Source organism: Rana temporaria, chromosome 10, assembly GCF_905171775.1.
Source record: "Rana temporaria chromosome 10, aRanTem1.1, whole genome shotgun sequence".
In the NCBI taxonomy this organism is placed as follows: Eukaryota; Metazoa; Chordata; class Amphibia; order Anura; family Ranidae; genus Rana; species Rana temporaria.
The window spans coordinates 54,577,804-54,603,407 of NC_053498.1; the positions used below are offsets into that span (position 1 = coordinate 54,577,804).

Consider the following 25,604-nt stretch of genomic DNA (forward strand, 5'->3'; position numbering starts at 1 on the left):
GGGGGCAGAATCCACCAGGCTGAAAGGCAGCGCCAACAGCTTTGACAAGCTTGCATTCAGACACTGGGCATGTGGGTGGCATGGACTGTATTTTTTTCCGCTGCAGCAGATGGGGCAGAGAAATTTGCCGGCTACAGTCTACAGCTGGTGGTATGCTGCTGGCAGATGTGCTGCTAGAACCTGGGACACCCTGTGCTATACCATCATCCCTGTCAATGGAAGCTGCTGAAAGGTAATGACTCAGTACTGCAAGGGCAGACTGAAAAGTTGTCCACACTCCAAGTTGTAGAGGAATAAATTGTTGCTTTATTTTAAATTCAAATCCATGTGGATAACATCAATACAGACAGACACAGCAGAGATTGACGCTTTCACAAATCAAATTTGCTTAATCATAATCTGAAAAACACCACTAACCTTGCCACTAAAATAGCATGTATTCAACTGAACTTGGTAGGAGCTTGATTATGCTGATAACCCTTTTCTGACGTTTCTGCAGACAAAAGGACAGAAAACAAGACAATACTCACGGAACGTATCTCTGATCCTACGGATGATCCTCTCAACATGCTCTACAGGTGATGACATATATGACATATATCATGTAACTAGTGAGCATTTAGGAGATATAAGAGGAGGTAAATCCACTGGAGGGGATGATAAGGGACTATATACAAGATTTTAGTAGTGAAAATGGTATCATTAGCAGTAATCAGCATGGATTCATGAAGAATTGTTCTTGCCAAACCAATCTATTAACCTTCTAAGAGGAGGTGAGCTGTCATCTAGATAAAGGAAGGCCCGTAGACATGGTACAGTATATCTGGATTTTGCAAAAGCATTTGACACAGTTTCCCATAAACGTTTACTGTACAAAATAAGGTCCATTGGCATGGACCAAAGGGTGAGTACATGGATTGAACACTGGCTACAAGGGCGAGTTCAGAGGGTGGTGATAAATGGAGAGTACTTGGAATGGTTAGGGGTGGAAAGTGGGGTCCCCCTAGGGTTCTGTGTGGGGACCAATCCTATTTAATTTGTTCATAAACGACCTGGAGGATAGGGTAATCAGTTCAATTCCTGTATTTGCATATGATACTAAGCTAAGCAGGGCAATAACTTCTCCACAGGATGTGGAAACCTTGCAAAAAAAAATCTGAACAAATGAATGGGGTGGGCAACTGCATGGCAAATTAAGTTTAATGCAGAAAAGGAGCGAGCACAGAGAAGGGCAACAAAGCTTATAAAGGGACTGGAGGATATTAGTTATGAAGAAAGGTTGTAAGCACTGAACTTCTTCTCTCTGGAGAAGAGACGCTTTGGAGGGGGTATGATTTCAATTTACAAATTCCATACTGATGACTCAATAGGTATACAATTTTTCAGTGGAAGGGAGTTTAATAAGACATGTGGCCACTCATTAAAATTAGAAGAAAAGAGGTTTAACCTTAAAGTGTGTAGAGGGTTCTTTACTGTAAGAGCAGCAAAGAAGGGAAATTTCCTTCCACAGGTGGCGATTTCAGCGGGGAACATCGATAGTTTAATTTTTTTTTAGATAAGCACCTGAATGGCCACAACATACAGGGATATACAATGTAAAACTGACGTATAATCACACACATAGTTTGGACTTGTGTCTTTTTTCAACCTCATCTACTATGTACAGTTAATATGTAACTATTTATTGTGTCACGTCACTTCCATTCCATGCATGGAGGGGACCTGTTCCTGGTACAGGTACAAATAATTGAAAGGGTTTAGGTCCAAGGGGAGGAGATGTGTTTTGCGTTCACTGTAAGAGGGAAGTATTTGGGATTTTTAAATTGCAGAGCAGGATACCGAATGGTTTGAACTATGAGTGGGATGTCACACATTAATACGAAAGCTGATGTGTCAGAATACTCTTTGTTGCGCTTCATTTCAGGGTTGAGCATTGCAACCATCCCGATACATTAAGAATCCACGTGTTTTGGGCTAACGTTTTTCGGTGTAGTATATCCCAATAGGCTATTTATATATTTGATTGATGATAGTACATTTATTATTATTCTTTATAATAATCATTTGATCAATGTCCATGCGTGGTATTCATTTTGAATGGGTATGCACTCACGACCAGCCATCATTATGTGCTTTGGTGTGACGCACATGTATGCTTGCCTTTGGTTTAAGAGCCATTTTAATATAGTAACTTTTATGTAGTAACATATGCATTTTTTCTTCTAAATATTGGCTTATTTACCAGTGGCAGATATAAGAAATAATGAAAAAGTTATTTTGCATACATAAATACTTTTTTGAATGTAAAGATAGATTGTTTCTATATAGATATATAGTTTAATGTATTTGTATATTGTTTTTAATGCATGTATTGTGTGTTTTCTGTAGTTTCTGTCCTTTTGTCTGCAGAAACATCAGAAAAGGGTTAATCAGCATAATCAAGTTCAATGCTACATGCAATTTAGTGCTATGATTAGTGTTGTTTTTCAGATTATGATTAAGCAAATTTGATTCAGGAAACGCTTCAATCTCTGCTGTGTCTGTGTTCATGTTTACAATAAAGCTACATTTTATTCCTCTACAACTTGGAGTGCCGTCAACTTTTCATGTTTCTTCTAATGTGTGAAGTTTGGGGAAAAGTGGATAACATCCATGTTCTTTTTGTATGTTAAGCCACATTACCACTTCAATACAAGGAACGTTCGCCTATTCCTGCCCAAGCCAATTTTCAGCTTTCAGTGCTGTCGCTTTTTAAATGACAACTGCGCAGTCATATAACACTGTACCCAAACAAAATTTTTATAATTTTGTTCCCACAAATAGAGCTTTGTTTTGGTGGTATTTGATCACCACTGGGGTTTTGATGTTTTGCTAAACAAATAAAGACTCAACATTTTAAAGGGAAAAAAATATTAATTTCTTTGTTTCTGTTATAAAATGTTGTAAATAAGTATGTTTTTTCCTTCACTGATGGGCACTGATGAGGGTGCTCTGATGGGAACTGATGAGGCTGCACTGATGGGCACTGATGATTGGCACTAATATGCAGCACTATTGCCACTGATTGGCATCCCTGGTGGTCCTTGGTGGCATACCTGGTGGTCATCATTGGTGGGCATCCCTTGTGGTCCTGGTGGCATCACTGGTGGTACAGGGTGGGCATCCTGGGGGGGGGCTACCAGGAGAGCAACCGATCGGCTCTCCTCTACTCGTCTCTGTCAGAAGCGATAGAGGTAAATCCAATTTTTTTCCTGTTTACACTGTGATCATCTGTGATTGGACACAGCTGATCACATGGTAAAGAGCCTCCAACAGAGGCTCTTTTCGGGGATCGGAGATGCGGTGTGTCAGACTGACAATAATGAAAAAGTTACTTTTGCATATGTAAAATTTTTTTTTATGTGAAAAAAGATTTTTTCTATATAGATATATATTTTAATATATTTGTATATTGTTTTTTGGCATAGCTGGTGGTCATCATTGATGGGCATCCCTGGTGGTCCTGGGTAGGCATCCTCAGGGGGGCTGCACTGATAATCAATCAGCGCAGACCCCCCTGTCAGGAGAGGAGCCAATCGGCTCTCCTCTACTCACGTCTGTAAGATGCGATAGAGAAAAGGCCGATACACAGCTTTACCTGTTTGCACTGTGATCAGCTATGATTGGATACAGCTGATCACGTAGTAAAGAGCCTCCGTCAGAGGCTCTTTACCAGGATCAGAGATGTTTTGTCTCATGCTGACACACCACACCACCGATCGCCGTGTTAAGTGCCCCCACGGGCACGGCTTATCTTGCTGGATGTCATATGGCAGGAAGTGGTTAAGCTCCCCAAAAAAAAGCTTAATGTCCCTATCTTGCCTTATGGGAAACCAAAATCCATGAAACTTCCAGGATAGGTTTGGAAGATAAAAATCTAGATTGTGCTATTTATTGAGATTTTGGCACTTTATTACACATTAACGTGGATGTAAACCCTCACATATACCCAGTGAAGTGAACAGCCTGATTATAGATGATACACAGGGATGAAACAAATCTCCCTACATAAGTTTTACATTTACACTAAATGTGCTGCCTTCAGCTTTTGACAGTACATTCTTCAGAAAGTGCACATTGTGTAAGAACTTTTTCTTCCTGTTTCAGCAGTGGTTGTGGAGTCTGGGCATACACTGTGTGCGAGCTGATTGGAGGAAAGGCACCCCCCCCCCCTTCCACATAGGCAAAGGAACAAAGAAAATGGCAGAGAAAATGGCAGAGCTGTGAATAGACAAGCTTTCTGCTTATCTGTCTCTAAGTTACCTCCAAATTTCTAGCTGCTTTTATCTTCTGTGTCAGAGAGCTTGTCAGAAGTTATGCTAATAACAGAGCAGCAGAAAGACACGACACTTAGGGCTTTGGAGAGAGATAAGTAAACACTACAGATATACCGTATGTGCCTAGGTCAGATTTCATGAATGGGGTTTACATCCACTTTAAAATTCTTTTGCATTAAAGGAACATTAAAGGTTCGTTTTTTATTAGATCAATTGATTGCTGTAAGCTAGAGCATTTAAATATCACTTACCTCGTTTTTCCTTTTGACCTCCAAAATACAGTAATCCAGGTACGAAAATGCCATTTCCTGTCTCTCCTCTTCTTGCTTTCCCCCGACCACCAGCATCTGAGCTGTTTTGCATGGTGGAAAGCAGAATGTGCTCACCCCCTCCCTATCACTACAGCCCTGCGTGAAGATGCTCTATTTTCCCTCACAGGAATGGAGGCTAAGCCTAATGGGAACTTAAGTTCCCATTAGGCCGTGATGTAGTAAGAATGAATGCGCACCGCAAACCAGGAAGTCAGTGAGAATAACGATTCAGGAGGGCTGGAGGTGAATAAAACAGTTCGATTTCAACAGGTATCAAACTAGTTAAAATGCAAAACATTAGTTTTTACTTTATCAGCTACTGTCAGACTTTAATTTAAGAGGAAAATATTTTTGTTTTTACAACCCCTTTAAGTTCTAATTAAATGTTTCAGGACTGTAATAAAATAGTTAAATGTGAATAACCTTTGTTCTGCTTTACCAAACAACCTGAGATGTTTTGAATATGTTGGCATAGACAGAGTTTTCTATTGTGTGAATTTTGGGGAAATTGGATAACATCCAAGTTCTTTTTTGTACATTAAGCCACATTAAGCTCCCCAAAAGAAGAAGTACAGCACCCCCTGACCCCCAGAGGCATAGTGTGGACCTCCAAAGGCAGGGAAGGCTGAAAATTTGTTCTCGGCAGATCCTAAGCCAGTAAAGGGATGTGTGATGAAGGAAAAGTTGGGAGCCAGTCACTTTCAGTACATTTTTGAAAGCTTTATTGAGACCTCCATAACTGAGAGGGTATAGGGCTTAGAACATCCATGGCAAAACTAGGCCTCTTTTAGGCTTGTGGCCCAGTCAAACCTTGCCTGCACTTGAGCATTCCCACCTCCAGGCCAGGCTGTACCAAGAATATACCATTTACATATATATGTGCATACACTTTAATCATTGTAGGCATATTTACATATGCACAGCTAGATCCAGGGCCGCCATCAGGAATTATGGGGCCCCTTACACAGCTTCAGGCATGGGCCCCCTGGAGCAGAGAACGGGGGGGGGGGGGGGTGCTGCCGCCTGAAATTGAGAAGCGGGGGGCTGCCACGAATTGAGAAGCGGGGGGGCCCTTTACAAAAAAAAGAATAAAGAAAAAATACACCCTGGATGGTGGGGGGTAGCCATCCGGGGCCCTGGGGACCTCTGGGCCATTTAATAAAAAAAAAATATATATAAATGTGGGTATATATCTAAAAAGAAATTACAAAAAAAGGGGGTTGCCATCTGGGACCTCTGGGCCCTTTAATAAAAATAAAAAAAATAAACCTCTGGGCCCTTTAACCACTTCATTACTGGGCATTTAAACCCCCTTCGTGCCCAGACCAATTTTCAGCTTTCAGCGCTGACGCATTTTGAATGACAATTGCGCGGTCATACAACACTGTACCCAAATTATATTTTTATCATTTTTTTTTCCCACAAATAGAGCTTTTTTTGGTGGTATTTGATCACCTCTGCGATTTTTATTTGCGCTATAAACAAAAAAAACACAATATTTTTTACTTTTTGTTATAATAATATCCCAATTTAAAAAAAAATCCCTCGGTTTAGGCCGATACGTATTCTTCTACATATTTTTGTTAAAAAAAAATCGCAATAAACGTATATTGATTGGTTTGCGCAAAAGTTATAGTGCCTACAAAATAGGGGATAGATTTATGATTTATTTTTTTTACTAGTAATGGCAGCGATCTGCGATTTCTTTTGTCAGGACTGCGATATTGCGGCGGACGTATCAGACACTTTTGACACAATTTTGGGACCATTCATATTTATACAGCGATCAGTGCTATAAAAATGCACTAATTACTGTATAAATGTGACTGGCAGTGAAGGGGTTAACACTAGGAGATGAGGAAGGGGTTAAATGTGTATCCTGGGTGTGTTCTAAGTGTGTGGGGGGAGGGGACTGACTGGGGGTGGTGACCGATGCTGTGTCCGTATGTACAAGGGACACAGATCGGTCTCCTCTCTCCCTGACAGGACGTGGAGCTCTGTGTTTACACACAGAGCTCCACGTCCCTGCTGTCACCACCAATCGTGGCTGCCAGGCACACGCATCGGCTCCCCAGCGATGCGCTGGGCACAGTGTTTCCCCGATGTGCGCCCTCACAGGGAATGTAAACAACAGGACGTCCAAAGACGTCTACCTGGCACTTGGGAGCCGCGCTGTGGACGTCTTTCGTCTATAGCGCGGATCACAAGTGGTTAATAAAAAATGAATAAATATAAAATATATAAAAAAAATAAACATTTATAAAAAAAAAGGGGGGGGGGTTGCCATTCAGGGCCCTGGGGACCTCTGGGCCCTTTAATAAAAAGAAATATATAAACAAAAAAAAATGTATATAAAAAAAAGGGGGGGGTTTGCCACATGGGACCCTGGGGACCTCTAAACCCTTTAATAATATATATATAAAGAAATGAAAAGGAAAAAAAATTATATTAAAAAAAATTCAATTTGTTTTATATAAAAAAAGGGGGGTTGACATCCGGGGTCCAAGGGACCTCTGGGCCCTTTAAAAATAATTATATATATATATATATATAAAGGGGGGTTGTCATCCGGGGCCCTGGGGATCTCCGGACCCCTTAAAAAAAAATTGGCCCTTTAATAAAAAATAAAATAAAAATATATTGAAAAAAATATATTTTTTTATAAAAAAAATAAAAAAAAGGTGGGTTGCCATCTGGGGCCTTGGGGACCTCCGGGCTCCTTACAGGTGTAATGCCTGTACCCCCCCGATGGCGGCCCTGGCTAGATCTGATGCCCTGTACACACGATTGGTCCATCCGATGAAAACAGTCTGATGGACCGTTTTCATTGGTTAACCGATGAAGCTGACTGATGGTCAGTCGTTCCTACACACCATCGGTTAAAAAAACGATCGTGTCGGAACGCGGTGAAGTAAAACACATTGACGTGCTGAAAAAAAACAAAGTTCAATGCTTCCAAGCATGCGTCGACTTGATTCTGAGCATGCGTGGATTTTTAACCGATGGACGTGCCTACAAACGATCGTTTTTTTCTATCGGTTAGGCCTTGTACAGTAGGTGACCGTGATATTGTGTCAATCTCGCTCCCTTTCTCGGCGAGATTGAGCACCTACGAGCCCCATCGCGGGAGCCAGCGCCGAGCTGGCTTGCCGCGATGGAGACAAAGCCGTCATAGAAGCGTCGGGAGATCCGACTTGGATTCCCGCCAATTCTAGCTGCGGCATTTGGTATGCATTCCTGAGAGGGTGAACTCCACGCCAAATTTTAAATAAAAAAACGACATGGGTTCCCCCCAGGAGCATACCAGGCCCTTAGGTCTGGTATGGGTTGTAAGGAGACCCCCCCTACGCCGAAAAACCAATGTAGGGAGTCCCCCTACAATCCATATAAAACCCGTATCCAAAGCACACTACCCGGCCGGCCAGCAAAGGAGTGGGGACGAGCGCCCCCCCCCTCCTGAGCCGTACCAGGCCGCATGCCCTCAACATGGGGGGGTTGGGTGCTCTGGGGCAGGGGGGTGGACTGCGGGGCCCCCCCCACCCCAGAGCACCCTGTCCCCATGTTGATAAGGACAGGGCCTCTTCCTAACAACCCTGGCCGTTGGTTGTCGAGGTCTGCGGGCGGGGGGCTTATCGGAATCTGGGAGCCCCCTCAAATAAGGGGGCCCCCAGATACCAGCCCCCCACCCTAAGTGAATAAATATGGGGTACATCGTACCCCTACCCATTCACCTGGAGGCAAAGTGTAAAAGTAAATAAACACAAGACACAGGGTTTTTAAAATAATTTATTAGTCTGCTCCGGGGGCCCCCCCTGTCTTCTTTAGCTCTTTTAGCAGGGGGGGGGGCTTCTTCTTCACCGCCGTCTGGTTCTCTTCCGCTCTCCGGGGGGTCTTCTCCGCTCTCGGGGGTCTTCTCCTCTCTCCGGGGGGTCTTCTTCTATCTTCTCCACCCTCCGCTGTTGACTCGGCATACCCCGGTTCTTCTCCCGCTCTCCGGTGCCTTCTCCTTCAGGGCTGGCCGCCGCTATCTTCGTGTGTTAGCTCAATTACTAGCAGGTGGCCAGCCCGCTCTTCTGTGACGTCTTCTTCTCTTCTCTTCTTCTGCCTTCTCCCGATGTTGACACGACGCCTCTTCTCGCTGCATTGACGGGTGCGCGGTTTGCATCCGATTTATATAGGCCTCTCTTATGATGTCACAGTCCCATCATGCTCCGGTACCTACCCACGTGGTACCTACCACAATTTGCCTTGTGAGAGACGAAAATCCAGGAAACTTCCAGGATAGGTTTGGTAAGGTAAAAAAATTAGTTTGTGCACATTTTCAATGCAACTTATTGAGGTTTAGGCAATTTATTACACATTAGGCTACATTAAGCCATCTTTGCATTAAATTATTTAGGATGTCTCGGGGGACTTTTTTACAATTCTTGTCATTATGGCAGCCACCATCTCTCCCACCAGCTGCCTCTCACACTATCACAGTTGCAGACAGTGCAGAGCGGACTGAATCTGCCTCCGAGTCCTCTTCGGCTCTGATGTTTTCTGTACTTAGACATTATGAGGGGCCAGGAAGGAGGAGAGACACAGTTCAGCATGTGCCGTGCTGATCTGAGGTCTGTAGTGAATGTAATATCATGAGACTTTCATAGGAGGGGCACACAGGCTAGGGGGTCAGGAGGACAAGTTGACAAAGATTAGGGGGGTGGTAAGTGGATACTGTATGTGCTAGGGGGTGCTTTGGAAGGGGAAAGAACTTGTGTTAGAAAAATAATTGGATATGAAATCTGGCCCCCACTCCCAGCACAAGGCACAAGTCCTCACCCCTCCCAAAACGCTCCCTAGCACATACAATATCCACCCCCCGATCAAAGAGGTGCTGGCTGATAAAGAGGGGACAATCATGGTGTCTGGGATCCTGGGCACCCCACAAGAGATGTTCCCTGCCAGGCAAGTTAGTGGACCCAAGTGGGAGAATTTTTTTTGGCACTGGGTTCCAGAACCCAGAACTTAACTGCTTGCCGACCAGCCGCCGTCATTCTACGGCGGCAGGTCGGCTCTGCTGGGCGAGAGACTCCCGTGCGTGTGCCCGGCAGGCGCGATCGCCGCCGGGCACACGCGATCGCTCGTTACAGAGCGGGGACCGGGAGCTGTGTGTGTAAACACACAGCTCTCGGTCCTGTCAGCGGGGGAAACGCTGATCTTCTGTTCATACAATGTATGAACAGAGGATCAGTGTTTCCCCTAGTGAGGCCACCCCCCCCCCCCCAGTAAGAACACACCCAGGCATACTTAACCCCTTCCCCACCCACTAGTGTTAACCCCTTCACTGCCAGTGGCATTTTTATAGTAATCCAATGCATTTTTATAGCACTGATCGCCAAAAATGCCAAATGCCAAAAATGCCAATGGTCCCAAAAATGTGTCAAAAGTGTCCGAAGTGTCCGCCATAATGTCGCAGTACCGAAAAAAAATCGCTGATCGCCGCCATTACTAGTAAAAAAAAATATTAATAAAAATGCCATAAAAATACCCTCTATTTTGTAAACGCTATAACTTTTGCGCAAACCAATCAATTAACGCTTATTGCATTTTTTTTTTACGAAAAATATATAGAAGAATACGTATCGGCCTAAACTGAGGAAAAAAAAGTTTTTTTTATATATTTTTGGGGGATATTTATTATGGCAAAAAGTAAAAAAATATTCATTTTTTTCAAAATTGTCGCTATATTTTTGTTTATAGCGCAAAAAATAAAAACCGCAGAGGTGATCAAATACCACCAAAAGAAAGCTCTATTTGTGGGAAAAAAAGGACGCCAATTTTGTTTGGGAGCCACGTCGCACGACCGCGCAATTGTCTGTTAAAGCGACGCAGTCCCGAATCGCAAAAAGGTCTCTGGTCTTTGGGCAGCAATATGGTCCGGGGGGTAAGTGGTTAAACTACAAAGGCTATTTTTTGTTGTTTCTGATCAAGCGCAGACTTTCATATAAGTTGTACAAAAACAGTACACATTGAATGATAAAGAAATATTATGGAGTTTGTCGCTTCGGAAAGATCTCTAAGCAGCATCTATCTCAAAGCTAGGAACCTTAGATAATTGGAGGGCTGTATTTCTGTAAACCAAAAGAATTCCAAAGACTTATATGGGAACAACATTCCACCAAGCCAGACCACTGACCTTTGTACAGCAATCATGTGTTGAGTAAACCATAACTAATACAAGCTCAGACAAACTCATGCATCTCTTACCACATTATCATGCTGACCAGCCTCATTATTATCTCATTGAGGATATTGAAGAAATCAGCCATTATTTTGGCTTGGTCTCCCATTTTTCCCATGGAAATTCCAAAGGCAATAAAGAAGCCAATGAGTCCTAAGAGGAAAAGGAGGCACAAAGGTCAGACCATACATATACAAATAATGAATCTTTTGTCTGTTTCTAAGAAAGAAAAGAAAAGAAAATGAATGTCTTTGTTTGCAAAAATTATACTCTGGTTTTACAGAAAACAGAAATGTTTCTAGATAAATCGTAATTCTTAATATATTGACTGACCAAAGCATAAGAAAAGTAGGTCTGACCTGAATTATGGTTATATCAAACATTAAACACTATGTTTCTTGTTTTTTTAAACTTTGACTTGTATTTTTTACAAACCATTGTGCATAAAGAGGTTTTTTCCTTTCAAAGAAAAAATATCAGAAAAAAAACTTTTGCTCTATGGTCAGCTTTGCAAATACCTCTTCAGTGCACTTCAGTATCAACAAATTTTATTATTATACAGGATTTATATAGCAATAACAGTTTGCGCAGTGGTTTACAATGTAGAGGGGGACAGTACAATTATAATACAATTCCATACAGAAGGAGTAGGAGGGCCCTCATGGTTGGGGTTACAATCTAAAGGGAGGGGGGGGGTGGTACAAAAGGAAATAGCTGCGGGGGCTGGTTTGATGGAGGTAGTTCTTAGGTGGGGTAGGTTTCCCTGAATAAGTGAGTTTTCAGGGATTGTTTAAAGGCATACAGGGTAGGGGCTGACCAGACATACTGCGGTATGGAGTTCCAGAGGATGAAAGAGATTCTGGAGAAGTCTTGGAAGCAAGCATGGGGGGAGCTAGAGCAGGAGGTATTGGGAGGAGCGTAGAAGATGATTTGGACAATATCTGCAGATGAGGTTGGTGATGTAGCTGGGGGGCGATGTTGTGGGTGGCCTTGTATGTTGTGGTTAGAATTTTGAATTTTATACAGTGGGGTAGTGGAAGCCAGTGAAGGGATAGGCAGAGAGGAGCAGCAGTGGCGGATCGGTTAGTAAGGTGTATTAGTCTAGCAGAAATATTACAAGCTTAGTTTTAGAAAGATTGAGTTTGAGAAAGTGGTGTGATATCCATGCTGATATGTGGCTCAGTAAGTTTGTGATACATGAGGCGATTAAGGGGGTAAGTTGGTGAGTGGAGTGATAGAACTGGGTGTCGTCAGAATAGAGGTGGTATTGGAAGCCATGGGATGTTTTTAAAATTGTGTTATTATTGCTATCTGTGTCCGGTCGAAAGGAAAACACTTCCTCGTTTGCCTACTGTTGGTATGATTGGAAATAGGTTTGCAAATACATATTCAGGGTGGCCATATAAATATGTGCTGCATATAGGGGCACGAATTTCTGTAACTGATGTGCAGAGATACCACAATCATATGCTAACTAGGTTCTTGTTGTTAATAAACATCCTGACCAATTGGGCCTGTGATAAGACTGTTTTTCAGGGTCATAAACCAGAATTAAAGTTACTGTTAAAGTGGAACTTTGCCCATAACAACTTGATAATTATAATGTTCTTTAGCAAGCAACATACATTTCACATTAGCAATTATGCTACCAAAATTATTGTGTGTTGTAAATTGTTCCTGTTTCTTTTTGCAGGAGGCTGCAATTTTGCTGAAGCCCGGAGCACCTGAACAGCAGTGAATCTTTAGAAAACAACTGAACATGTGCAGAGCAGTGTGAGTGGGGTTTGTTTACTAAAGGCAAATAGACAGTGCACTTTACAAAATTATTGTATGTTGTGAATTGCCTCCAGTCTTGTTCCCGTATCTTTTGCAGGAGGCTGCCATTTTGCTGAAGCAAAAAAAATTGGGTGATATGGCGCACTCTGGTTAAGATTCAATGATGAAAGGAGAAATATGGGGAAGGGGAGAGAGGCCAGGGTGGTGGAGGTAGTTTGTTTAAAAAATAGTTTTTATGGGGGAATTAATCCATGTGAGGTAAAAGGATAACTGTTCAAAGAACGCTGCCAGTTCAAAACAAGTGTAGAAGTAAAATAACTCTGTAATAAAAGAACGGGAGAGAGAACAGCGCCCTCTAGGTGCAGTAATTAAATTTTAATATGACACAATAGAAATTATTGCATTCTGTTCGCTCTCCCGTTCATTTTGCTGAAGCCCACAGCACCTGAACAACAGTTGCTCCAGAACTTAGTAAATGAGCAGAAGCTGTGCTGACTTCCATCATGTGCCCAGATAGCAAGGATAACTTGCCACAAACTTAGCTGCTGACTTTTAATAAGGACACTTACCTGTCCTAGGCACTTGCAATGTTGACCCCCCGAGACCGATCCCTCGATCCTGGCAGCTCCCGGCGCCGCCATCCTCACTGAGGGAAACAGGCAGTGGAGCCTTGCGGCTTCACTGCCCGTTTCCTACTGCGCATGTGCGAGTCTCGCAGCGCTTTGTGTGTGGACGGCTGCTTTCTAGGATACACACAGTTCCCTGAAGGCAGCGCGCCCCATTCCCTAGAAGACAACGTGGGGAGGACGAGGAAGAAGATCTGCCGCGGTATTGGAAGAGGCAGATTAGGAAGATCCGCATAGCAACTGCCATTTCTGGTAAGAAAAAAAGTATATTGTTTTCTATTTTTTTTTCTAGGATTTTTGTGTGTGTGTGTGTTTTTTTTTTTAGGGTGGATCCCACTTTAATTGGAAGTCCTGTTAACTTGCTGCACATTTTCACTGGCAAGTTGTACACTTGCAGAGCACTTGAAGCACAAGTTCTAGTTGACACTTTTTCAATTTGTAAAATTTGCATGGCAAGTCTCTAGAAACAGTTGCAGTTGTGAATCTACAGTAAGAGCTTTTCAAGTCACAGTGACCCCCTGTGGTGGGATGTCTATTGCACAGCATAAGTTAACCAGAACTTGCAGAAGACTTGCAGACTGTTTGCAAAGAAAGTTGATCTGGAGTCTTTCAATGCAGACTTGCTGCAATTGGGCAACAAACTTTTGAAGCCTGGCAAGTCTAGCAATGGCTTAGCAAGTCATTTTCAAACTTGCAGCTCAATTGCTTGCTCTCTGGGTGCAAGCAAAACTGCAGTTTTTTATATTTGCCTTCCACGAAATTCAGTATTCTTTGCAAAGTGAAGCTTTACCTCATTTACTAAGCCAGTGCCGGCCCAAGACATTGTGCTGCCTGGGACCAAGAATGAAATGCTGCCCCCCCCCCCCAGAAAAAAAATCACGCCAACCAAAAGGCCCCCACATTCATTATTTTATATCATGATAACTAAAGGGGACCCGTCATGGCTCTATACATGTATATAGAAGTATAAAGAGCACCTGTCATTGCTCTATACATGTATAGGAGTATAAAGAGGACCTGTCATGGCTCTATACGTGTATATAGAGGACCTGTCATTACTCTTTACACGTAAAGGAATATCAAGAGGACCTGTCATGGCTCTATAAATGTATATAGGAGTATAAAGAGGACCTGTCATGGCTTTATACATGTATAAAGGAGTATAACGAGGGTCTATCATGGCTCTATAGATGTATAAAGAGAACCTGTCATGGCTCTATACATGTATAAAGGAGTATAACGAGGGCCTGTCATGGCTCTATAGATGTATAAAGAGGGCCTGTTATGGCTCTATACATGCATATAGGCGTATAAAAGGACCTGCCATGGCTCTATACATGTATAAAGGGACCTGTGAATTGCCGGCAGCCACAATGTCTTTTGCGCATACTAATCAATGTACGCTAATTGTGTTTTTTTTTTTGTTGGTACCAAAAATATGTAGAAGAATACATATTGGCCTAAACTGAAGAAAATTGTTTATTTTTCTAAATTTTGGGGATATTTTTTTTAGCAAAAAGTAAAAATATATATATATTTATAGCACAAAAAATAAAAAACGCAGAGGTGATCAAATATCACCAAAAGAGCTCTATTTGTGTGAAAAAAAGGACATCCATTTTATTTGGGTGGTGGAACGGGCTGGCGGGCATCAGTATGCTGCCCCCCTAAAAGTGCTGCCAGGGCCGGCCCTGTACTAAGCTCTGGAGTAACTGCACTTGTCTATTTGCCTTTAGTAAATGAACGCCAGTGTATTACTTGATTTTATACCGTATAGGGCAGGGATTCTGAAACTACGGCCCTCCAGCTGTTGCAGAACTACACATCCCATGAGACATTGTAAACCTCTGACATTCACAGACATGACTAGACATGATGGGAATTGTAGTTCCTCAACAACTGGAGGGCCGTAGTTTGAAGATCCCTGGTATAGGCACTTATGTTTAAAGTTTTATATAGCTATACCTGCAAAATGGACCAGCCTGACGTGATCTGATTGGACTTAATTTTTTTCACTAAAGTTCCACTTTAAGTGTAGGATATGTGTGTGAATTACAACAATGAACAATATTAAAGACTCTTTGGCAGATATGACATAAAACCTATATTTACTTCCAATTTTTTGCCTGAAGTTTCACTGTACTGAAAATTAGTCAGTGCATTGCATAAGTAGATACTATACCACATGAGGAACTTTCCAAACAGAGTAAGCAAATGTATTCAAAAATGCTGATGTTCAGATTTCAGAGTAGAGTTTCAATAAGAAAGAGCAGCAACCAGTAACCTGAATAAGGCCTATGGCCACAGGTAAGAAAAGGGAAGGAGAATGACCAGATTCATGTCAGACTACTCCCTTTTGCCCCCGATGTGACAAGGCAAAGTCCAGGCTCAGCACTAGTGGGAACAGCCTCACTGTGGCAGATGCTGGAAATAGACATGTGCAGTTCGTTTAGTTCTGAAGTGAAATTCGGATACATTTTTCGTTATTCGAAAATTAGGATGTATCCAAATTTGCGAATTACAACAGTAAAACATTTAAATGAATCCGAAATGGCGAAACACAATTTTGGCAGAATTCAAATAGATTTCAAATCAAATTTGAATCTTTTTCAAATCAAATTTGAATTTCCGAAGAGAATAAAATAGAATAGAAAATAAAGGAATAGGATAAAAAATATATAATTGAATACAAAATAGAAGAATAGAATATAATAGAGTGAAACAGAACAGAATGCAAAATAAAAGAATAGAAAGAAATAGAATAAAAAAGGGACAGAATGGAAAATAAAAACAGAATAAAATAGAATAGAAAAAAAAGGCTTAGAATAGAATAAAAATAGAATGGAAAGGAATAGAAAGAATATAACCATTTCCCAACATTTTCATTAAATAAATTTGAATAGAAAAGAAAAGATTAAAATAGAATACAGGCATACTCCACTTTTAAGAACACAATGGGGTTTATTTACTAAAGCTGGAAAGCGCAAAATCAGGCTTACTTCTGCATAAAAACCAATGAGCTTCAAGGTTTTATTACCAGACTTAATTGAACAAGCTGGGGTTAGAAGCTCATTGGTTTCTAGGCAGAAATGAGCCTGATTTTGCGCTTTCCAGCTTTAGTAAATAAACCCCATTGCGTACTTAAAAGTGGGGTATGCCTGTAGAAAATAAAATAAATTAATAGAATTGACTATAAAAGAAAATAATAGAATAAAAAAACAATAGAATAGAATAAAAATAATATAACCATCTTCTGAAATTCGAATTTCGAATCAAATGTATTTGAATTCAAATAGAAAAGAATAAAATAACATAGAAAATAAAACAATAGAATAGAAAAAAACAATAGATTACAAAGAATAGACAGTTGCAATGTTCAAAACAGTGGAGCCACATGAGTAGTGAAAGCCATATACCAGGTGTTCAGGCTCAGGGGTCCTCTCATCCACCGGTAGACAAATGGTCAAACGAAAGGGGATAGCTGGCAACTACATTGATGCTTATAAATTCTTTATTGTTACATATCAGTGAATAAAAATAGCAGCCACTGTTTTTATTCACTGATATGTATCAATAAAGAATTTAAAAGGATCAACGGAGTTGACGGCTATACCCTTTCGTTTGGCTATTAGAATAGCAAGAATATAACAATATAACCATTTTCCGAAATTTGAATTTTAAATAGAATACATTTGAAAAGAATAGAAAAGATTAGAATGTAATAGAAAAGAATAGAATTGAAAAGAAAAGAATAGAAAAAACAATATAATGGAATAGAAAGAATATAATCATCTTCCAAAATTCAAATTTCAAATAGAATAAATGTGATTTTGAATGAAATTCGATTTTATTGCATTTTGAATGGAATGCAATTTAAATTTGAATGCAATTCAAGTGGAATTCTAATTCAAATAGATAAATATTAAGTTCAATTTGGAAAATTTGAATAGATTTGAATTTAAATAAATGAAACCAATTCTGAAAATGAATGAAACAAATGAAACAAGTGGCTACACATAATTATGATGTTACCATTAAAAAAGCATGTTGTAGGACTTCACAACTGTCCTTTAGCCCTGGTTCACACTGGAGCATTTTGACATGCGATTTGACATGTAAAATCGCATGTCAAATCGACGGCAATTGCTGTCAATGGCACCGTCCTAATCGGTGCAACACTGCATCTGCGACGCTGCACCGATTTCAAAAAGTAGTTTCTGTACTACTTTTTGCTATTTCGGGCTGCGATTTACATTGACGTCTGTGCAGAAACCTGCACAAATGTCTCTAAAAATCGCAGTCGAAATCGGGACTGACATACGGCTTCATTCCCGCAGCTTAGTGTGAACCTGGGCTCAATGCTCGAAAACAATCTTTGGTTAGTTTAGGCATCTAAGTGTACAGCAAAGTAACCCCAACACAAATACAGACAATTCAAGCTGATCACATAATATAACACTGTATAGGCAGTGGATATATTTGGTAAAAAAAATGAATGCCAAAATGATTAGTAAATCCAGAGATTTAGGCAGAGTAGTTATATATACATTTTGCTGTCAAACCAACTGCTAATAAGACCTGTGCCTGTAATTACACTGGAAGGAGTTCACTTCCAGTCTATATACATTGGCCCGGATTTACAAACAGCGGCGCATATTTATGCCGCCGTAGCGTATCTTCTTTACGCTACGCCGACGCAGTGCAGAGAGGCAAGCACTGGATTCACAAAGCCAGTGCTGCCAAATCTGCGCTGGGTTTCCAAGGCGTAAGCCGGCGTATGTGGAAGTGGGCGTGAGCCATGCAAATGAGACGTGACCCCATGCAAATGATGGGCTGAGGCTCAGACAGATACGTATAATGAGCGTCACATGCGCCGTCCCGTGGACGCATCCCAGTGCGCATGCTCAGAATCACGTCAGATCTACTCCCTAAGATACGACGGATCACTGCCTACGGCGTGAACGTAACCTACGCCCAGCCATACTCACGTCCAAAGTAAACAACGTAAAATACGACGGCTTGAGTTCCCTGGTGCAGACCTTTGCATGGATGCACCTCCTTTATGGGGCATAACTTTACGTTGGATGTATGACTTTACGCACACTGCGTCGGACGGATGTATGTTTGTGAATCGGCGTATCTCCCTAATTTGCATATGTGAATAGAAAATCAATGGGTGCGCCAAATACGTCCAGCGTAAATATGCGCCCACTCTACCCCGGCGTAGGCAGGTTACGTCGGTCGGATGAAGCCCATTTTCAGGCGTATCTAGTTTTGTGGGCACGGCGCACAGATACGACGGCGCATATTTGCACTTACGCGGCGTATCTCGAGATACGTCGGCGCAAGTGCTTTGTGAATCCGGGCCAATGTTTTTAGTCTTAAGGAAGCATTTTTGGATCCCTGAAATTAGATGGCTACTTTTTTGATTGTCTCCATGACATTCATTATAATGAAGTCATATCTGGACATTTTAGCAGTGCTGTGGCACTTTTGTTTTTACATATTTAACATCTTGACCTTTTTGGTAAAATTCAAGGTCGACCTCATCCCTACTGTATTCCGAGCCTCCATGTTCTTTGAATGTTACAGGTGAGGCTCAGGTGATGAAAGCTGATGGGGTGGGTATGGGCAGGGCTAGCCTTGACTTTTACTTTAAAAGTCACGATTTGCATGCAGCTACAGCTTCCCATTATATATTTTTTTTTAATCTACTGTTTTATTCACAAGCAGCATAGTTTCCTTAGTCGGAATTACCCAGATTTGTAACAAGTTTAGTTCTTATTGATTTAGGCCATATCATGCTATGTCAGACCAGGATAACAGGAAACATTCATAATCAAGAGATTCTGGAGAAAAAAAAGCAACTTGTGAGGTAAGAAGACATTTATAACCACTGTGGATTTCTGCTGTATGTTCAATTCTCCCTCATCCTCTCCCTCATCCCAGTCATGGGACAGCTAAATTGCCTACACATTCTGATCTTGTGTGATGTCCAAGACTCCTTTCACACTGGGGCATTTTTCAGGCACTTTGGCTTTAAAAAAAGCACCTCAATGGGAAGGGGCGCTTTTCGGGTGCTTTAGTGTGAAAGCACTCGGGCTTTCACATTGGGATTGCAAATACAGCTTCTTTCAGGCGCTTTTTTTTAACGCTAAAGCGCCTGAAAAACGCCCCAGTGTGAAAGGGGTCTTAATCAGATCAGCACAGAATGATTGTGTTGTTCCTTCTTCATGTGAGACGCTAGTTGTCCATCCCTATTTTACCTTGTCTTGCAGGCTCTAATAATAAACATAAACTGAATGCAATTAATGGAGAAAGGAAGACCTTACCAAGAACATTCATGCCACCTTTATACTCAAGCTTCTTCTGTGTGATCATGACAGGCACTGCATTCACTTCAGAAGTAGAGTTTGCTTGTGAAACATTGCTTGATATGCCAGTATCATTGATAGGTCGAATTAGATCCAAGGGTGAGGGTGGAGCTGGAACTTTCTTAGAAACAGTTTGTATCTGGAAAAGATAATCTGGGATTTTATGCAGAACAAAGCAAAACTAACATTTGTCTTAATAATAGCTAATTAGTGGGAATGCTTTAATAAGCATTCCCAGTATTGATATTCGTTTATTATTATTAGTTGGAATGCTTTAATAAGCATTCCCAGTATTGATATTCGTTTTTTATTATTAGTGGGAATGCTTTAATAAGCATTCCTAGTATTGATATTCGTTTATTATTTTTATTCCGTACGTTTTTTGGCTCTGCGTAACCTCTGCATACTTTCAGCTATTGAGACCATTCAACTATTAAAATGTTCGTCTCGTTCAGCTAACGATGGGACTTCAAGTTTTTTTGTACTATTTATACTTTTTAAAATATTAAGCTTTTAGACACTTTTTTTTTAACATTGAAGTCAATGAGAACATCCTTTTTCCCGCTTCAAATCACACGCGGTGCCAAAAGTTTCAGCTCCTTCATACTTTCACTTACAGACACCAAACAAACTTTAAAGCGGTCACAAAATATTCAGCTATCCGGCTCTGACTTTTCAGATTGATATCTTTTACGTTTTTTGTGAAAAAGCAATTTACGTTTAGTGATTTTTTCAGAAAATATTATCGGTTATAATGTAATCCTATGGAACAGTTTTAGAGTGTGTCATGTGACCAGTACAGTGGAGATCATTGAAAAAAAAAATTATCTTTAAAAAAAGGGGAAACAAATTGCTCTCACGCCCACAAGATCTACTTGTCATACACAATTTATACATCAAAACGTAGGTATTTTTGTCTGGTTTCAGGCAATGTGATCAGTTTTGTGATAGGCATTTGACTTTTAGTTCCAGGAGCTTCTAAAGGACAAGAACGCCAAAATTTCTGTCATTGACTGTAATGTTAAAAAGACTTTAAAATGTTTCTGCAAAACACACAAAGACACTCTTTTTTAAATCGCTGACATGGACACATTTTTATGTTTATCAACATAAATGTTATACCGATTCGTTCACAAAAGCCTTGTGTTTCAAACGGTGAAATCGCTGTATCGATCGCATGTACGGTTGTGGATTTATTACGTTTTGTTTGAAGGCTTAATTCATGTATTTGGTCTGTGAATTAAAAGGCGTTTGTAATGGTATTTCTTTCCATAAATAGATTCCTTTACCTCAGTGCAATATTCCTCCTCACTGACCTGGGGGGGGGGAACCTCTTGAGGGGGGAGGGGCAACCAGGAAGTCAGGATACTCTCTACTTTGCAGATAGAGAAAGGAGCTGTGTGTCCTAAAGATAGTGTAGTGGTTATGGTGAATTGGCTTTGGTGCGGGCTCAGCAATTCAGCTATTCATCATTCCCACGCGCATTTTCCTCAGGAAATGCATTTTCTAGTCTCAAATTGTTTCTCAATTTATGGTAACTTGACCCGCCCGGCTCTAAGGAAAGGGAGCCTTGACTGCTGGAAGCTTGGCAAATAAGCAGGGCGTCAACCTAATCATGGAATCAGAGTGGCTCCCTTTGGATTGGCTACAGTGGCACGAGGTGACTAGGTGGAGCCGGAACTCTAGAAAAAGCTAAGCAGGGGCACGTACCACTACTTTCAGGAGAATTTTGATGTCACAAGAGTTGTCCACCCACCCGCCCGTTGTGTGTTTCGTCACAGCTTCCTTGGCAGTTTTACCTTGCCAGCACTTGGTATTACTTTATGGGCTATGCCCTCAAGTTTAATTACGGGGTCAGTTTATTGCCTGTCTTGCACTGATGGTGGAGACAGGCCTCTCAGACTATACGGTTTGTTTATAGATGCTCACGGTGTAACCGTGACCGGCCTGGTTATTGGTATTTTGAAGGTTGTTATACTGATATGTTCAATAAAGCTGTGGCCTTTCCTTACTTCCAACTTAAAGTGGTCTGTGTCTTTTTGGAGGTTTGTTGTGGTTTAAATAAGTGGGGTTAAAGTGGAGGTTCACCCAAAAATAAAATTTTTAACATTACATTCAGCCGAGTTGTCCTAATGACAATCGGCTGTTTTTTTGTTTTTTTTCGTACATACCTTATTTTCACCGCCGCTTCCGGGTATGTCTTCTGCGGGACTGGGCGTTCCTATCTAATTGACAGGCTTCCGACCGTCGCATACTACGCGTCACGAGTTGCCGAAAGAAGCCGAAGGTCAGTGCGCAGGCGCCGTATAGAGCCGCACCGACGTTCGGCTTCTTTTGGCAACTCGTGACGCATAGTATGCGATGGTCGGAAGCCTGTCAATCAGATAGGAACACCCAGTCCCGGAGAAGACATACCCGGAAGCGGCGGTGAAATACGGTATGTACGGGAAAAAACAAACAAAAAACAGCCGATTGTCATTAGGACAACTCGGCTGAATGTACTGTTAAAAAATTATTTTTGGGTGAACCCCCGCTTTAAGATAAGCCTAATGCCGCTTACACACGTCCAGTTTTTCGGGTTCTAAAAAATGACGTGTTTTTTTATGTCATTAAAAACGATCGTGTGTGGGCTTCAGAGCATTTTTCGGGTTCTAAAAAATGGGGACATTTTTTTTCGTACATGGTCTTTTTTTTCACGACGTGTTTAACGTTGACGTTTTTAAGGTTGTAAAAAATGGTCGTGTGTGGGCTTTACAACGTGAAAAGTCCGCGCATGCTCAGAAGCAAGTTATGAGACGGGAGCGCTCTTTCTGGTAAAACTACCGTTCATAATGGAGTAAGCTCATTTGTCACGCTGTAACAGACAGAAAAGCGCGAATTGTCTTTTGCTAACACAAAATCAGCTAAAGCAGCCCAAAGGGTGGAGTCATCCGAATGGAACTTCCCCTTTATAGTGCCGTCATACGTGTTGTACGTCACCGCGCTTTCCTAGGGCATTTTTTTTTATGATCGTGTGTAGGCAAGGCCGTTTTAATGATCGGGTTGAAAAAAAAACTTTTTTTCTAGACCCTTAAAAACTTCATTTTTTAGAACCTGAAAAACGGTCGTGTGTATGCGGCATAAGATTTCAGCAGTCATGTTAAAGCAGTTCTTGTGAAACATTTTTTAGTATTTGAAGTGTTGTTATCCTGTATTTTTAGTGATTATTGGATAAGTAATAATTGTTTAATAATACTTTCTTTACATTTTCATTTTTGGTCTGATAACCCTTCTACAGCCATTGCTGTAAGTACCCTTGTGGGACAGTAACAGGATGTAAACACACTTATGGATACTATATATAACAAAAATATAAAAATATAGAATCAAGGTTTCATGACATTACTCAATTTTGATAAACGTATTTAGAGTAAGGGCTCATTTACACTTGCTTCAAAACATGGCATTGGACATGCTTTTTTAAAGCCAAAGCACCTTTCACTAAATAAAATGGTTAGCTCAGGGCTCATTTACACTTTATTTTACTTCAACATACATTAAAGTGCCTACTGCTTTAACATGCTTTTTTGTGCTTATGATGCTTTTGTTGTCCTTCGGTGATACTTCAATAAAGCTTTGGTGATGCTTCAAGAATACTTCAGTGATGCTTTTTTGAAGCTTTAATGAAGCTTGGCCGATGCCCTGTGTGTGTGTGTGTGTGTGTGTTGGATATCTCATATCTGCAATACCTCCAAGAAAAGAAAAGCTAAAGCTGAATAAAACAAGCCATTTCAGTCCTGTTCAAACATTGCATTTTCTTTGCCTTGGTTCAAAAATGATACCCAAATTTCGCTTTAGTTGTGCTTCAAAGCCTCCATAGAAGTCTATGACAAAGCTCACTTACAGCACCCGAAGTTTGAGAAGCTTTTATTTAGCTTTAGCTTTGCTTTGTTTTGGAGGTATTGTAGGTATGAAATATCAACACACAGGGCATCTGCCAAGCATCATTAAAGCTTCAAAAAAGCATCACAGAAGCATCACCGAAGGAATGCAGAAGCATCATCAAAGCACCACCGAACCATCATTAAAGCATTGCAGAAGCAGCAAAAACACACACCAAAAAAGCACGTTGAAGTAGTAGGGGCTTTCATGTGCATTGAAAGTTGAAGCCAGTGTAAATGAGCCCTAATTATAACTATCCAATACTCAACTCTAGGAAACCAGAAAATTCTCACTTGCAGTGGGGCTACATCCACACCGCAAACCTTAACTGCGTTTAGGTTTGGGGGGCTTGTTAAAGTACATTTTTTTACCTGATCCTCTGCTTCTCAATGCTACTGGACCAGTCCCTGGAGCATCCTCTGACCCATGCTACAGATGTCGATGGTCCTAATGTCATCAAGGCCAATGTAGGGTCCATAGCCCTGCACTGGACATGGGGATGCCAAGGGACAGTCCACTGCCAGAACATGGAGGAGAGCCATCTGCTGGGGGGAGCAGAGGGTCAGGCAAGTAAAAGTGCTAATTACTCTCCCTTATGCCATGTACACACGACCATTTTTATTGGTCTAGAAAAAAACAACGTGATTCCTCTCAAGCCTGCCTTGCCTACACACGATCGTGAAAAAAAAATGCTCGAGCAAAGCGCGGTGACGTACAACACGTACGATGGCACTATGAAGGGAAAGTACTATTCGGATGGCTCCACCCTTGGGGCTGCTTTTGATGATTTTGTGTTAGTAAACGTTTGGTGAGAGACGATTCGCGCTTTTCAGTCTTCGTGCTTTTCAGTCTGTTACAGCGTGACGAATGTGCTATCTCCATTACGAATGCTAGTTTTACCAGAACGAGTGCTCCCATCTCATAACTTGCTTCTGAGCATGCACTTTTTTTCACGTCGTTAAAGCCTACACACGACTGTTTTTCACGACGTGTAAAACGACAACGTGAAAAATGTCGCGAAAAAATAGAGCATGTTTTAAATTTTTAATGGCCATTTTTCACGTCATGAAAAATGCTCTGGAGCCCACACACGACCGTTTTTAATGACATAAAAAAAAAAAAAATTTTCACGTCATAAAAAACGGACGCGTGTACGCGGCATTAGACCTAAACTAGCAGTAAAGGAAGAACATTTGGATTTCTTAAAGCTGGGCAATAAAATCAAGACTATAGACTGTGTTTGTCCACAAAAGGGAAAAACAGACATGCAGAAATCTCTGCACATTTGTCATCATCTGTTACACTCATTTTGTTTAAAAAGAAAGTACTTTAAACAGGAACTTTTTCAGTATAAACAATCACAACATTGTATTTTCCAATCACTAAGACTCGGTTCACACTGGGGCGACACGAGTCTAATAGGAGCGACGCAAGTCGCTCCGACTTAGAAAAAGGTTCCTGCACGACTTCGGGGGCGGCTCGGGGCGACCTGCATTGACTTCTATACAGAAGTCGTTTTGCAAATCGCCTCTGAAGTCGTCCCCAGGACGACTTGCACAATCACCCCCGAAGTCGTGCCGCTGCAGTGTGAACGACTCTTAAATGCACTCAAACCCCCTTCATTAATAAAAGTTTTGAAAATAAATGTTGTGCATAGTACAATTGTCTATTAACTATAAAAGTCACCACAAAATGCATTATAAGTTACTTTGGAAGAAAGGACTGGAAGACAATCTATCTGACGAACATGGGGGCGGGGGGGGGGGGGATTTGATGCTGCACAGCTAAGAGTTCAACCAAGCCTTTGGATATCTTATACAAAGTACTCATCTTTTGGTACCTTACTTCATTCGGAAAAGCCAAGTTTGTATGCCTATACTACCCATTTTGCTTTCATTATTGCAAATGGGAAGGAACAATGGTAAATAATTGCTACTAATGCCCCAAGACAAAAAGGTTATGGATTAGAGTCTACTTCATAAAGTGTAAGTAACCCCCTCCCCCCCCCCCCCTATCGTTTTCAGCCAAGGAAGCTGCCATCTTTGCCTCTGTTTAAT

At 41.3% G+C, this 25,604-nt stretch overlaps 1 protein-coding gene across 1 annotated transcript in view; it reads right to left on the reverse strand.

Annotated features, from left to right (window-relative positions):
- Window positions 1-25,604, reverse strand: part of LOC120916575 (excitatory amino acid transporter 2-like) — a 227,378-nt gene that overhangs the window by 67,493 nt on the left and 134,281 nt on the right. The window contains exons 5-6 of the mRNA XM_040327625.1: window positions 19,585-19,765; window positions 10,877-11,003 (exon numbers count right to left, since the gene is read on the reverse strand). Coding sequence (XP_040183559.1) covers window positions 10,877-11,003; window positions 19,585-19,765 — 308 coding nt within the window. The remainder of the gene's footprint in view (window positions 1-10,876; window positions 11,004-19,584; window positions 19,766-25,604) is intronic.